At 39.6% G+C, this 15769-nt stretch overlaps 1 protein-coding gene across 2 annotated transcripts in view; it reads left to right on the top strand.

Annotated features, from left to right (window-relative positions):
• The window catches only part of ADRA1A (adrenoceptor alpha 1A), a 228587-nt gene extending 215387 nt beyond the window's left edge, over window positions 1-13200 (top strand). For both annotated transcript variants that reach the window (XM_075342895.1, XM_075342896.1), the window contains one exon: window positions 12415-13200. In XM_075342895.1, the coding sequence (XP_075199010.1) occupies window positions 12415-12929 (515 nt within the window). In that variant the 3' untranslated portion in view covers window positions 12930-13200. The remainder of the gene's footprint in view (window positions 1-12414) is intronic.
• The last annotated feature ends 2569 nt before the right edge of the window (window positions 13201-15769 follow it).

Below are 15769 nucleotides of genomic sequence, written 5' to 3'. Positions count from 1 at the left end.
CTAAAGCTCTGCAGTGAATAGTTCGAAACCTTCCATACAGCATATACTAGGATGCTGGTCTGACCTGCCCCAATGAGAGTTCAGTTTCTCTGTTGCGTTGTAGTGTTTCCTTCTGCTGATACTTCCCTACCTGGGAAAAGGTATCTTGAAATCCTGGGATTTTCAAGACAGAAAAACTCTGGATCCTTAATCCCTTCCAGTGAGCATTCGAATCGAATCCTATAGGAAAGCTTACTCTTGCTTGTTTGTAGAAGTTTCCATATTCAACTACATTGCTGAGCTCTTGGGTAAATTTACTGCTCCTTATAAAAAGACTACAAGCAGTCTCTCAGTTTGCCACTGACCCTGAAAGTCTAGGTGGCCTAGGGACTGATACCTTGTCAATTTGCAGCTGACCCCTCCAGAGGTTTCAAAAGCCACCTTAGGCAGGACCATCTCCATTTTACACTTCTCTCACACGCTCACCCTGACATCAACTGACTTTACCTCATACTAAGCTTCTCCCCTTTCTCCTTTTAGTGCATGCACACAAGCCTTGTTATCAGCCTAGGTGAATAGCCCCAGTAAGGGAGTGAAGGAAAATGTTTGTAGTAAACAACAGAGAAAACCGAATCTCATTAAAGCTGGCAATACATGTTATACAGATTGAAATACACATGCAGCCATTCTTTGTGGCAACTCAAGCACAGGACGCCACACATCATGAAAACCACTGACGTTAAAAACAGACATATGGACCAAACACCGATTACACACTGATCCAAAGCACTGATGACCCCAATAGCATTTTTCCATGTACAGGGAAGGCTCCTATAGGTGAAACAAGAGAGTATTCTTCTTTTCTAAAAAGTCTTGATCGTTTTGCCTACTTTTTTCAAAGACTTTCTACCAGCTATATTTTCTCAAGAATTATAAATGCTTTTCATGACCCATTAATGCATTATATAACACCTCTCTAAACTCTTCCTTAGGATTATGAAATGGTGCAAGCCATGAAAAAAAAATACATAGGATGACCTACACCATGTTTATTCTTTGTGTGAAATCATTTATCATTTATAAGATCTTCTTGTTTTTTTTATATAAAGAGTTTATATGTAGTATCTAATCCATGTTCCACCTAATCTGAGAGGAAAAACTCTGCTTTTCGTATCCTCCATGTTAATAATCACATCACTTCCAACTACTTTTTTTCCTTAATATTTGGTAGAGGATCGATGGCTGTCTTCCAGTAACTGTTACGCACCACACCTCTCTGTGAATGGTTATTATCTAAATTGTTTGGATTGGACATTACACCTTAGGCGGGCTTTGCACGTTTCGACATCGCAAGCCGATGCTGCGATGTCGCACGCGATAGTCCCCGCCCCCGTTGCAGGTACGATATCTTGTGATAGCTGGCGTAGCGAAAATTATCGCTACGCCAGCTTCACATGCACTTACCTGCCCGGCGACCCGCCTCCTTCCTAAGGGGGCGGGTCGTGCGACGTCATAGCGACGTCACACGGCAGGCAGCCAATAGCGGCGGAGGGGCGGAGATGAGCAGAATGTAAACATCCCGCCCACCTCCTTCCTTCCGTATAGCCGCCGGCGGCAGGTAGGAGATGTTCCTCGCTCCTGCGGCTTCATACACAGCGATGTGTGCTGCCACAGGAACAAGGAACAGCATCGTACCTGTCGCGGCAGCGTAATTATGAAAAGTCGGAGCCTGTACCAATGATACGATAACGCCGCTTTTGCGCTCGTTAATCGTATCATCTAGAATTTACACACAACGATGTTGAAAGTGACACCGGATGTGCATCACTTTCGATTTGACCCCACCGACATCGCATGTGCGATGTTGCAACGTGCAAAGCCGCCCTTACAGCTGTTTCATACTTATTTGCCTGAACCCACTTAAAAATCTGTTCATTCAGAATGTCCTTGGCTGGACTTAAGGTACCGTCACACTAAGCAACATCGCTAGCAACATCGCTGCTGAGGCACAACTTGCTAGCAATGTTGCTGTGTGTGACATCCAGCAACAACCTGGCCCCTGCTGTGAGGTCGCTGGTTGTTGCTGAATGTGCTGGACCATTTTTTAGTTGTTGCTCTCCCGCTGTGAAGCACACATCGCTGTGTGTGACAGCGAGACAGCAACAACTAAATGTGTAGGCAGCAGAAGCCGACTTCTGTGGACGCTGGTAACCACGGTAAACATCGGGTAACCAAGAAGCCCTTCCCTTGGTTACCCAATATTTACCTTCGTTACCAGCGTCCGCCGCTCTCACACTGTCAGTGCCGGCTCCCTGCTCTCTGCACACATAGCTGGAGTACACGGTATCCTAATCCTTTTTTTATGAACTCTGAGCTACAGTTCCTTCCATACATGTTTCTATTGGATTCAAGTCAGGTGATTGGCAGGGCCATTCTAGCAGCTTTATTTTCCTTCAATGAAACCAATTGATAGTTTCCTTGGCTGTGTGTTTGGGATCATTGTCTTACTGTTCACCCTCATTTCATCTTCAACGTCTTGGTAGATAACAGCAGATTTTTATCAAGAATGTCTCAGTACATTTGTCCATTCATACTTTCTTCAATCATATGAAGTTTGCCAGTGCCATATGCTGAAAAACAGCAACATACCATGATGTTTCCACCTCCAAACTTTACTGTTAGTATGGTATATTTTGAAGTGCTATCAAGTGCCTTTTGGCCTCCAAACATGGTGTGTATTATGGCATCCAAAGAGTTCAATTTTGGTCTCACTTGACGAAACTAAATTCTCCCGGTACTTCACAGGCTTGTCTAAATATTTTTGAGTAAACTGTAAATGCACTTAAACCTGTTTTTTGTTCAGCAATGGAGTCTTGCATGGTGAGTGTGTATATAGACCATGCAGGTTGAGTGAATACTTGTTTGATTTGAAACAATTGCACCTGCTGATGCCAATTCTTTCTGTAGTTCTCCACAGGTGGTTCTCTGCTCTTGGACTGCTCTTTTGATTATTCTTTTCACTCCCCTGTCTGAATTATTGTGGGAAGCACCTGGTTGTGGCCGATTTATTGTTGAAATGATGTTCCTTCCACTTCCTAGGAATAATAAGGGTGAAGGTTCACTCTAAACCTGCACTATGACTAGCACTTTTTGGAGCATCAGAAATGAATGACCAGTATCACACTTCATTTTTGAGGTCTATATGCAAATGTTATGGTATATGTATTTCATATGGGAATAAGATTAAAGACATTATTTTGTTACCTACTGGATACATATATAGAAGGAAATCCCAGTATATAGGGACAACTAGGGTCCACAGGGATAGCGAATGTTGAGCAGGGGCATCAATTTAACGTCAGGGTGTTTAGTTCCACTGTTGCGCAGAAATTAAAAGGGTGAGAACAAATTGGTAATAGGGCCCCTATTCCTACCATTCGACATTAATGAGTAGATTAACTTTATTTCTTATAATTGACTACAAGTTTCTTAAAGTGATATATTAAAAGTTCATTTTAAATTGTATACTCTCAGTGAATAGCATGTGATTGACTATATGGTACAACAATTGCAATTCGGTGATTTCTTCAACTTCCGTATTGTGGCATCAACACTGCTCACGGAAACCTACAGTAGTTTAGAAATTCTTCTGTAACCAATTCCATCAGTATGTTTTGCAACCATAAGGTTACGAAGGTCTTGAGACAGCTCACTAGTTTTTTCCATCATGACATGTTTCTTGTGTGACAGCTTCTTAATGGGACACCATTTTATAGACCATCAGTTGAACCAGATGATATTATTTTTCTCTAAGTTGCAGAATTGCTTTCTAATTACTGATAGATGTCAACTGATTGTCATGAATTCTATGGCTTTTTACACCTCTCTTTCTTCATATGTTCATTACTTTTTCCCTTTGTTACTTCTCATCATTACACATAACTTCATTTATCAATGGTTTGATTTATTTGCCTGTGTGGATTGGATGGATTGTTACCAATATTTAGTGAGAATGTCATGTCAATAGCACTTTTAAAAATGAATTTACTTAAAAAATTTGTGACATGTTCAATAGTTATTTCACCTGCTGTTAATCAATGCCTCTTTCTGATATAATCTCATTGGTACAGTACCTGTATTCACATAGCTGTAAGCATTTTTCATTCATTAATATTAAATCATCGACCAAATAAAAAAAGGCACCAAGAGTGTAAAGAAAAACCCAATCCTAGAAATCCATAAACTTGTATTATTATTTAGCGGTTTCCTTTTGATTGCTTCTTTAAGTCGTTATATTGACATTTAGAATAACCTTCCTTATCTACACCTCTGACCTTCCAACAATTGCAGACATAAGAAGCTCTTCAATAAGCAGCTGAAGGAGCAAGGGACGGCTCTAAGTGCGTTATTATTCTGCTCCAGCCCTGTAGATCCATAATTGTTTAACATTGCTACTTCAGGAGATTACATTAAATTCTCAGCTTCATCCGCTTTCATAAAATGTAACTTTGTCACCGTATAAATCAGTAAACAGCACAATCCCGCTGTGTCTCGGGAGCTCCGCTCTGTAGGAAAGCCATTTACATTTTACAAAATCTCATTGATCATGTCTTTCTATTCGGGTAGGGATGTATTTGCGTTTATAAGTAGCATATAGTTTCATTTCTTGAAGTATAATGTCAGTTTGTGCTTTTAAAAAGTAATAAATACACTCTGATTTTTCACATTCACCAGGCAGAGTTCGTAGTCGTACCCGGGCTGTGGTGTCAAAGGAAGCCCTTAAAGGGGTTATCCCTAGAACAAAGTACATTTTAACATAGATTTTGGAATAATGATATGTTTCATAATTGAGAATAAAGGATGAAGTACATGTGAGGCGCCAAGGTAACCCTGAGTAATAAATATATAGGCGTTTACGCACCAAAGATGTGCAAAGTACATAAAAATTTATTAAGTATAGTGGCAAAAAACACAATTAAAAACATTTAAAAATTGAGCAAACCCCTGATGAAGCCAGGTCAGCTTGCGTAATGTATCGGGACGTCAGCTACTTCCTTGGCTACCATTGTTCCTTGTGTCTGTCTGCAAGGTGCTACAACGTGGTATGTGGTCTCACCATCTGGACCGCAACACATTGCATAAGTATCTGGGCATTATATTGTATGAGTTATACAGGGGGTTTTCCTTTAGCCTACATATTTTGACTCCTGTCCACATCGCACTTGATACTGCATATATATCCATGGTATGATACCCTACGTCATGTGCTTTTCTTCTGTATTACATTTGCATACATTGTAACATTGTATTGTTTTGCACCCTGCATTTTATGTCAACAGTGAACTAATTATATATATATATATATATATGTATGTATATATATATATATATATATATATATATATACACACATACATATATATATATATATATACAGTCATATGAAAAAGTTTGGGCACCCCTATTAATGTTAACCTTTTTTCTTTATAACAATTTGGGTTTTTGCAACAGCTATTTCCGTTTCATATATCTAATAACTGATGAACTGAGTAATATTTCTGGATTGAAATGAGGTTTATTGTACTAACAGAAAATGTGCAATCCGCATTTAAACAGACTTACTAAAGCACTAAATTGGTTTTGTAACCTCATTGAGCTTTGAACTTCATAGGCAGGTGTATCCAATCATGAGAAAAGGTATTTAAGGTGGCCACTTGCAAGTTGTTCTCCTATTTGAATCTCTTATGAAGAGTGGCATCATGGGTTCCTCAAAACAACTCTCAAATGATTTGAAAACAAAGATTATTCAACATAGTTGTTCAGGGGAAGGATACAAACAGTTGCCTCAGATATTTAAACTGTCAGTTTCCACTGTGAGTAACATAGTAAGGAAATGGAAGAATACAGGTACAGTTCTTGTTAAGCCCAGAAGTAGCAGGCCAAGAAAATTATCAGAAAGGCAGAGAAGAAGAATGGTGAGAACAGTCAAGGACAAGCCACAGACCACCTCCAAAGACCTGCAGCTTCATCTTGCTGCAGATGGTGTCGATGTGCATCGGTCAACAATACAGCGCACGTTGCACAAGGAGAAGCTGTATGGGAGAGTGATGCAAAAGAAGCCGTTTCTGCAAGCACGCCACAAACAGAGTCGCCTGGGGTATGCAAAAGCACATTTGGACAAGCCAGTTGCATTTTGGAAGAAGGTACTGGGGACTGATGAAACAAAGATTGAGTTGTTTGGTCATACAAAAAGGCGTTATGCATGGAGGCAAAAAAACACGGCATTCAAAGAAAAGCACTTGCTACCCACAGAAAAATTTGGTGGAGGTTCCATCATGCTTTGGGGCTGTGTGGCCAATGCCGGCACCGGGAATCTTGCTAAAGTTGAGGGTCGCATGGATTCAACTCAGTATCAGCAGATTCTTGACAATAATGTGCAAGAATCAGTGACGAAGTTGAAGTTACGCAGGGGATGGATATTTCAGCAAGACAATGATCCAAAACACCGCTCCAAATCTACTCAGGCATTCATGCAGAGGAACAATTACAATGTTCTGGAATGGCCATCCCAGTCCCCAGACCTGAATATCATTGAACATCTGTGGGATGATTTGAAGCGTGCTGTCCATGCTCGGCGAGCATCAAACTTAACTGAACTGGAATTGCTTTGTAAACAGGAATGGTCAAATATACCTTCATCCAGGATCCAGGAACTCAATAAAAGCTACAGGAAGTGACTAGAGGCTGTTATTTTTGCAAAAGGAGGATCTACAAAATATTAATGTCACTTTTATGTTGAGGTGCCCATACTTTTGCACCGGTCAAATTTTGTTTAAATGCAGATTGTACATTTTCTGTTAGTACAATAAATCTCATTTCAATCCAGAAATATTACTCAGTCCATCAGTTATTAGATATATGAAACTGAAATAGCTGTTGCAAAAACCCAAATTGTTATGTAGAAAAAAGGTTAACATTAATAGGTGTGCCCAAACTTTTTCATATGACTGTGAGTGTATATATATATATATATATATATATATATATATTTTTTTATATATATATATATATATATATATATATATATATACTAGCTGTAGTACCCAGCGTTGCCCGGGATAGTAAATGTTTCTCTGTCTCTCCCATCCTCCGTCTGTCTCTCTGTCTGTCTGTGTCTGTCTGTCTTTTTCCCTGTCTGCTTCTGTCTGTCTCTCTGTCTGTCTGACTCTTTCCCTGTCTGTCTCTGTATCTCTTTGTCTGTTTCTCTCTCTCTGTCTGTCTGTCTGTGTCTCTCTGTGTCTGTCTTTCTCTGTCTATTTGTCTGCCTCAGATGTACCTCATCCTTTTTTCTTGCATATTCCCATTTTGGTACATAACTCAAGGAACCTTATATATTATTGGGTGGTGCTAGCCTATTCTTTTCATTTATGTTTCATAATTGGATGTGTATAAAAAAAATTGTGCTAAGAAAATCTTATAAAGGTGTCCGTGCTGTGTACTGTGTAATGGCCGTGTCTGACCATTCAGAGCTGCTCCAGTTCACAGCTCTTGTCTAGGGGGAGGGGCGCATAAGCTAATTTTGATAAGAGAGTATATACCTGATACAATGGGATTGCCGTTGCTGCTTTCTGAGGTAGTACATTTCTCACAGAAAGTGAGTGTTTCTGCCATGTCATCAGACCTGTGTGCTCATCATAAATCAAGTCAGTGATGTAGAATTACCAGTGGTGTTAACCCCTTCATCATGGACAATTTCTGTTTTTCATTTTCATTTTTTGCTCCCCTTCTTCCAAGATTAATAACTTTTTTTTCCGTCAATTTTGCCATACGCGCGCTTATTTTTTACGGCAAGAGTTGAAGCTTTGAATGTAACCATCAGTTTTACCATATAGAAAACGGGAAAAAAATATCAAGTGTGGTGAAATTGCCAAAATAATGCAATTGCACAATTGTTTTTGGAATATTTTATTCACTGTGTTCACTATATGGCAAAAATAACGTCACTATGATGCCTCAGGTTGGTATGAGTTCATAGATACCAAATATGTATACTTTTACTTTTATCTAAGGGGTTAAAAATTTCAGAAATGTGTCCAGAAAAAGAGTAGCTCTTTTGTCGCCATTTTCTGAGACCAGTAGTATAGCCGATATGGGGGTTCAGTGATGGCTTATTTTTTTGCGTCTTAAGCTATATTTTTAATTCTGCCATTTCTGTACAGATGCTATGTTTTGCTCGCCTGTTATTGCATTTTAAAATACATATGCAGCAACCAAAAACATAATTTTGCCATTCGGAATTTTGTTCTCGCCACGCCATGTACCGATCAGATTAATTGATTTTAAATTTTGATAGATTGGGCATTTCTGCACATGGCAATACCAAATATGTGTATATTTTTAATTTTTTTTATCTGTTTCATTTTCAATGGGGCAAATGGGTGTGATTTGAAATTTTAGGTTTTTTTACTTTTTCATAGCTTTAAAAACTTTTTTTTACATTGATTGCTTGTTCATTTCTGTTCCTCAGAGCTGCACAGCTCTGATCAGCAGAAATGCAGTGTTACTGTGAGAGCCGACAGAGGTCTCATCAGGGGTCATGACATAACCCTGAGCTACCATGGCAACCATCGGTTGCCCGTAATCATGTCACGGGGTCTCCGATGGTGGCAGGGAACAGCGCAAGTCATGCCGCGGCCATTTAAATTCCATTGTCACATATTGACAGCGCAATGTAAGTTATCTAAGTGACAAGCGGGCGTAGGTGAATCGCGAATCCATCTGCAGACATGTGCGGGGATCACCGCCGTTTCAACGCAGCAATCTCCGGTGATTACCACGACATGACCAATGATGTACCAGTACGTCATCGGTCGTGAAGGGGTTTTAAGCTCTTACTTGATTTATGATGAGCTCAAAGGGCGGAAGACGTTGCCTAAACACTTGCTCCTGTGATAAAACAGGCAGGTATATGTTTATCTTAAAAAGTAGCTGCGAGCCCCTTGTGTTTCAGTCATAAACACATCATAAGTGACATGCCCTCCCCCTGGCCAAGAGCTGTAGTATGTGCCAACATGAATTTGAGCAGTTTTGCCTGGCTGGACCAAGCAAATAAAATTATCTCAGCACAGGAACATTTGTTCTTAATACATCCAAATGTGAAACTTATTATTATCCCAAGCTCTATTAATTAAAATGGATATTATTTTTGTGACAAATCCTTTAAGTCTCTTTGATAATAAGATCTGTTACTGTATGGTAGGTGTTACAGTACACATTTGCATTGGGGCCTAGAAGCTTTAAAGGGAATGTTTCATCAGAAAATGATCTATTATACAAATAACCTTTTTATTTTAAATATATTACTTAAAAATTATATATGTATATATATATATATATGTATTTATATACAGTATATATATATATATATATATATATATATATATCATATATTATATTATATATATTTTACATATAAAAATAGCAACCAGAAGAGGAGATAAAAACTCCCTCAAAAATGTATTATAAAATGTACTCACAGCAAAAAAGGGGCAACCAGTCCAGTTAGCCCAGGCCAACACATCTAATGCACAAACAGGATGCAGACAAGCCTCTCAACATGGTGGACACTTCACAGGTGCAAGGTAAATTGCACACTAGTGGCGCGCATAGGGTACTGTTCACACTTGTATGCGCATGGTGTCCAGCCAGCAACCTAGTACTATGTTTGCAGATATCTTAGCGCTTACAGAGCGCTGCTGTATTCCTTTGATTGTGTTTTGTGTAATTATAGCAGCTAGCAGCTGTTCACACTTCCTATTTTCTATTTGGAGATGCTTTTTTTTCAGTATACATTTATAATTGCATGGTACATTTAACTGCTATCTGTAGTAACTTTTATACCTTCATTTCACTTTTCTTTATTTTATCATTAGTTTTCTACATTTTTATTGTTCTACTTCAGCGGTTTCTATTTATGTGATCCCTTGTAACGTGGAGGTTTTGATTTATTTTTTACGCTATTGTTTAAAGTTGTTGGTTTTTTTTTTGTTGTTTTTTCAAATTTCCATTTTGCATGTTCCCATCACCATATCACCATCTACACCATCTACACCACCATCTTATAAAAGTACACCGGGTGCAGAATTATTATTAGGCAAGTTGTATTTTAGAGGATTTTTTTATTATTGATCAACAACTATGTTCTCAATCAACCCAAAAGACTCATAAATATCAAAGCTTAATATTTTTGGAAGTTGGAGTGGTTTTTTTTTTAGATTTGGCTATCTTAGGAGGATATCTGTTTGTGCAGGTAACTATTACTGTGCAGAATTATTAGGCAACTTAATAAAAAACAAATATACTCCCATCTCACTTTGTTTATTTTCACCAGGTAAACCAATATAACTGCACAAAATTTAGAAATAAACATTTCTGACATGCACAGACAAAACCCCAAAAAATTAGTGACCAATATAGCCACCTTTCTTTCTGATGATACTCAACAGCCTACCATCATAGATTCTGTCAGTTGTTTGATCTGTTTACGATCAACATTGCGTGCAGCAGCCACCACAGCCTCCCAGACACTGCTCCGAGAGGTGTACTGTTTTCCCTCCCTGTAGATCTCACATTTTATGAGGGACCACAGATTCTCTATGGGGTTCAGATCAAGTGAACAAGTGGGCCATGTTATTATTTTTTCAACTTTTAGACCTTTACTGGCCAGCCACACTGTGGAGTAGTTGGATGTGATGGAGCATTGTCCTGCATGAAAATCATGTTTTTCTTGAACGATACCGACTTCTTCCTGTACCACTGCTTGAAGAAGTTGTCTTCCAGAAACTGGCAGTAGGTCTGGGAGTTGAGCTTCACTCCATCCTCAACCCGAAAAGGTCCCACAAGTTCATCTTTGATGATACCAGCCCATACCAGTACCCCACCTCCACCTTGCTGGCGTCTGAGTTGTAGTGGAGCTTTCTGCCCTTTACTGATCCAGCCTCTGCCCATCCATCTGGCCCATCAAGAGTCACTCTCATTTCATCAGTCCAAGATATTTCTTGGCCCAGTCTTGACATTTTATCTTATGTTTCTTGTTCAAAGATGGTCGTTTTTCAGCCATCCTTACCTTGGCCATGTCCCTGAGTATGGTACACCTTGTGCTTTTTGATACTCCAGTAATGTTGCAGCTCTGAAATATGGCCAAACTGGTGGCAAATGGCATCTTGGCAACTTCATGCTTGATTTTCCTCAATTCATGGGCAGTTATTTTGCGCCTTTTTTGCCCAACACACTTCTTGCGATCCTATTGGCTATGTGCCATGACACTCTTGATTGTTCGGTGATCGCGCTTCAAAAGTTTGGCAATTTCAAGACTGCTGCATCCCTCTGCAAGACATCTCACAATTTTGGACTTTTCAGAGCTTGTCAAATCTGTCTTCTGACCCATTTTGCCAAAGGAAAGGAAGTTGCCTAATAATTAAGCACAACTTATATAGGGTGTTGATGTCATTACACCACACCCCTCCTCATTACAGAGATGCACATTACCTGATTTACTTAATTGGTAGTTGGCTCTCAAGCCTATACAGCTTGGAGTAGGACAACATGTATAAAAAGTATTATGTGATCAAAATACTCATTTGCCTAATAATTCTGCACACTGTGTATTTCCACCAACCACAAGTGCAAAACTTTGCCTAAAGACAGAAACGAACCCTAAGTAATAAATCTTAGGAATTAGATACTTTTAAAAAGGTCACATTCTCTTATGTTTTTTTATATTCTGCTTGACTTGTCCATATATCACAAGTTCGGCATTGTGACGGACGAGACAGTTAGTGATTTTTGTTTTCATCTGTACATGCAAAGACTGACAGCAGCAAGTTTTCATCCCGTCTAAACAAAGCAAAATGAAATTTCTCCGACGTGATCATCCACTTAGAAGAATAACATCACTACATGAGATTGCTTAGCGGAATGCATGTGACCTCCACTGGTAATTTAATATGGGGATTGTATTTTGTCATGACCGTTCTATCCATCATGAAATGTCACATCCATCAAATCAAAGAAATTCTGTATCAAGACGATAGTAATGATTCAATTGTGTTTAAGGAACCACTTCTGGAATGTCAAACTCTTACGGGGTCAGGGTAAATATAGAAAAGGTTGTGTTTTTAGTAACGCTGTGTGTGTATGTATATATATACACATGTGTGTGTGTGCTCCTATATATATATATATATATATATATATATATATATATATATATATATATATATATATATATATATATATAGTGAGATTGTGCTCAGTTCACACAGTGTATAAATGAAAAAGCAATGGACTAGAATGTTTCTATATGTTTATGCGTGTTTATCAGTTTAGTTAAATGTTGACATGGTCATTCTGACTCTATTTTTGCTTACTTTTCAGGCTCCCTTTACCCTTCGGCCAAACCGTCAGTGACTATTTTTAAAATAACCTTTTGGTTGGGTTATTTTAACAGTTGCATCAACCCAGTTATCTACCCGTGCTCCAGCCGTGAGTTTAGGAAGGCCTTCCAGAACATTCTGCATGGTCGCTGCTCTCATAGAAGACAGGCTTCCAGCAAGTACTCGTCGGGATACATTCTGAGCAGCCCGGTACATCGCAGTCCAGAGGAGCAAAGGGATGTTGTGCGAATTCCAGTGGGCTCTGGAGAAACCTTCTACAAGATCACTAAAACTGATGGAGTCTGTGAATGGAAATACTTTTCTCCAGTGCCAAGTCCACCCTCTCCATATGGGCCACCAAAGGACTTTTCAAACTGTTCAACAGCCCGGACGAGCAGTAAGTCAATTTTACGGACCTGCTGTTGTATCGGCACAGAACAAATCCGAACGTGCCATAATATTCCTACAATTAAAATACATAAAATCTCCACAAGTGAAAATGGAGAACCTGTCTGAGGATAGGACAAATCTATTGTAGTAGATTCCAATACTCATGGACATGCTGCATGTGGATGGAAGTGACCATGTATTTCTGTTCAATCAGATTGTGCAATTTCAATGGTTCGATTCCCGTCAGCACCCTTTACATTCCATTGTATCTGAGCCTCATTTTAACCATTGACTTTTTTACGCTCAACGTTTTGAACCTCGACACATAATGAACAATGCTGCTATAATTGCACCTCAGATGTGGATGCATGGAATAAAAACATGCTTTAAAAGCCTCCATGGTGCTATGTTATTCCAAAATAAAGTCATCTGGAAATGACAAAATTAAACTAATTGGGCAACGTCGTACTATTTATGTCCAATTAAGGTTTGTGCCGAATTGATATGTGCTGTGCACTCTGTGCAGGTGGAGAACATCCAATTCTAGCTTTGGGTGGTTAAGTTTCCGTCTGCAATTCACTTGCAATAAACACAATCACAAACAATAGTGTCATTAGTTCTTTCAGCCAAACTCGTGTATCCTCAGTCACACAAAGTTTTCATTAGGAGAAGCTGCAGCGGGTTGTTAGAGAGTTCATCATCTGGATACTTTCTAAATTTCATATATGAAAGAACACAAAGTACAAATCCCTCGATGAGTTTGGTTATTATTCTGGAAGAGAATTGCAGAATGGAATGTCATTTATTCATCTCTGGATTTGAGAAAATTGTCTTCGTGAAAAGGGCACAGCAGATGAGATTACATAAGGATAAAATAGGAATGAATTCCAATTTATACCATTACCGTTCAGGTGCAGTAAAATAGTAAGAGCTCATGCACACGGCTATATTACAGCTCCTTTTTGTCCTGACTCGTGGTGACGTTCCCAAAGAGGTTGATGAGGCCTTTACTGTACCTCTGCATGAACCTGATTTGATAAAAGAAGCATTTTTCACATCTGTATACATGGATTTGATAGATAGGGGGCATTTATTTCTGTTGTGTTTATATTTAAAGCACCCAGGAGGTTCAATCACAAAGGACCCGCTTCATTAAAGGGTACTTTACACGCTGCGACATCGCTAGCGATGTGAAATTCTAGATCGCAAGTGCAATCTTTTGAGGTCGCACATAGGTCATTTTACGCATGTGCGATCTCGAAAGATTGCACTTGTGATCTAGAAAGATTGCACTTGTGATCTAGAAAGATTGCACTTGTGATCTAGAATTTCACATCGCTAACGGGATCGCTAGCGATGTCGCAGCGTGTAAAGTAAGTCTTCCATTGTACACGCTAGTCTTAATGAAGAGGAGTGTTAAGGCCCAGTCACACACAATGACTTACCAGCGATCCCGAAAACGATGTGACCTGATAGGGAGGTCGCAGGTGAGATGTCACACAGTCAGACCTTACCAATGATGCAGGAATGATACAGGTTGCAGTAGCGACCTGTATAATGATCTCGGCAGTCACTGTGACCCTGTCACACAGTGTCAAACACAGCAATGTGTCCTGCCCAGCAGGACATCGCCTTTGAAGAAAATGGCCTGGACCATTCTGCAACGACTAGCGATCTCACAGCAGGGGCCTTTATGCTGGTAGGTGTCACACATAACGAGATCGCCGTGACTCAGCAGCGATCTCGCTAGCGATCTCGTTATTTGGGACGGTACCTTTAGGGTAAAATGCGCCAAATTAATATATGGATCTTCTCAGTGGCGTGCACCTCCATGAGCCTCACCAGAATTGCCACTATTTCCAGCGTAAGTGGCACTACTTTTGATGACTTTGGTGAGCGGTTAGCAATATGTCCCATCCTGCCCTTGCTCTGTCCACATTGGCACTGCTGGCCAGGAGTGGCAACAAAATGTCAAAAGTTGCAAAAAAAAATTTGCGCAACTTTGTGTTCCTAGAAAAGTAGCGCAAACAATTTGATGAATCAGTCCCTACGTTTTTAGAGTTTGATGACTGGCTTTAAAAATGGCCAAATCATTATACAACATGAGATTTGTTGTGCTGCCATTTTTTTTTACCTCCAACCTTCTATTAACTAAATGATATGAAATATCATGATGAGATATTTCTTCAAGAAAAAGCTTATTACAACCGTCAACATATTATTTTTAAACCAAAATGTCCTTTTAGCTTCCATCATCAGGGCAATTACAGAAATTGAATGAAGTTGTACTCCATGCTCTAAATTATTCATGCTCTGTGAAAATCATTCTCTTTCTTTCTCAGCACCCACCATTAGTACATCAGTTTGTAGGTTTTGTGGAGCCGGCTGGTGGTACTTAATGGAAGGAAATCTCCCATTATGGACATCTTTTCTGTCATGTAGTGGCAAGCAAGAATAAACCAGATGCTAGGAAATCCCCAGCAGGTGCTATGACACACAGGGTACACAGTGCAAGGTTGGGCCCTGGCACTAGGGAGAGGGGAGCAGGGACCTCCTAACCTCACCTGAGGCTGAACCCTGCACTCCGTAATGTCCTAATACAGATTCTTTCAACCTGTCACTGAGCAGGATACCTTAAACCCTAGCAAACCTTGCACTCACCCTGGCTGGTGAGCAGGCTGGCGAGAGGCACTAGTCCCATCACTACAAATAATACAAATAATACAACACAGGTGTAAATAGGCAAACAGGGGAACAATAACAAAAACACAAACTTGAATGCTGCAACAACACATCTCCAACAACTAAATACTGGCAGCACTAATCCAACATCTCCTAGAGATGAGCAGTCTGCTAGGTGGTCAGAAGAGAAGTAAATCTATTTCTGTCTACCTACTTAAAGGAGATGAGAGGGGTCACAAACTAGCTGCATGTGAGGAGATTTAGTTAAGAGCTGCTAGCAGGGA

Source organism: Anomaloglossus baeobatrachus, chromosome 4 (genome assembly GCF_048569485.1).
Source record: "Anomaloglossus baeobatrachus isolate aAnoBae1 chromosome 4, aAnoBae1.hap1, whole genome shotgun sequence".
Lineage (NCBI taxonomy): Eukaryota > Metazoa > Chordata > Amphibia > Anura > Aromobatidae > Anomaloglossus > Anomaloglossus baeobatrachus.
The sequence above is the reverse complement of the archived record's forward strand: the minus strand, read 5'-3'. Positions and strand labels throughout refer to the sequence as shown.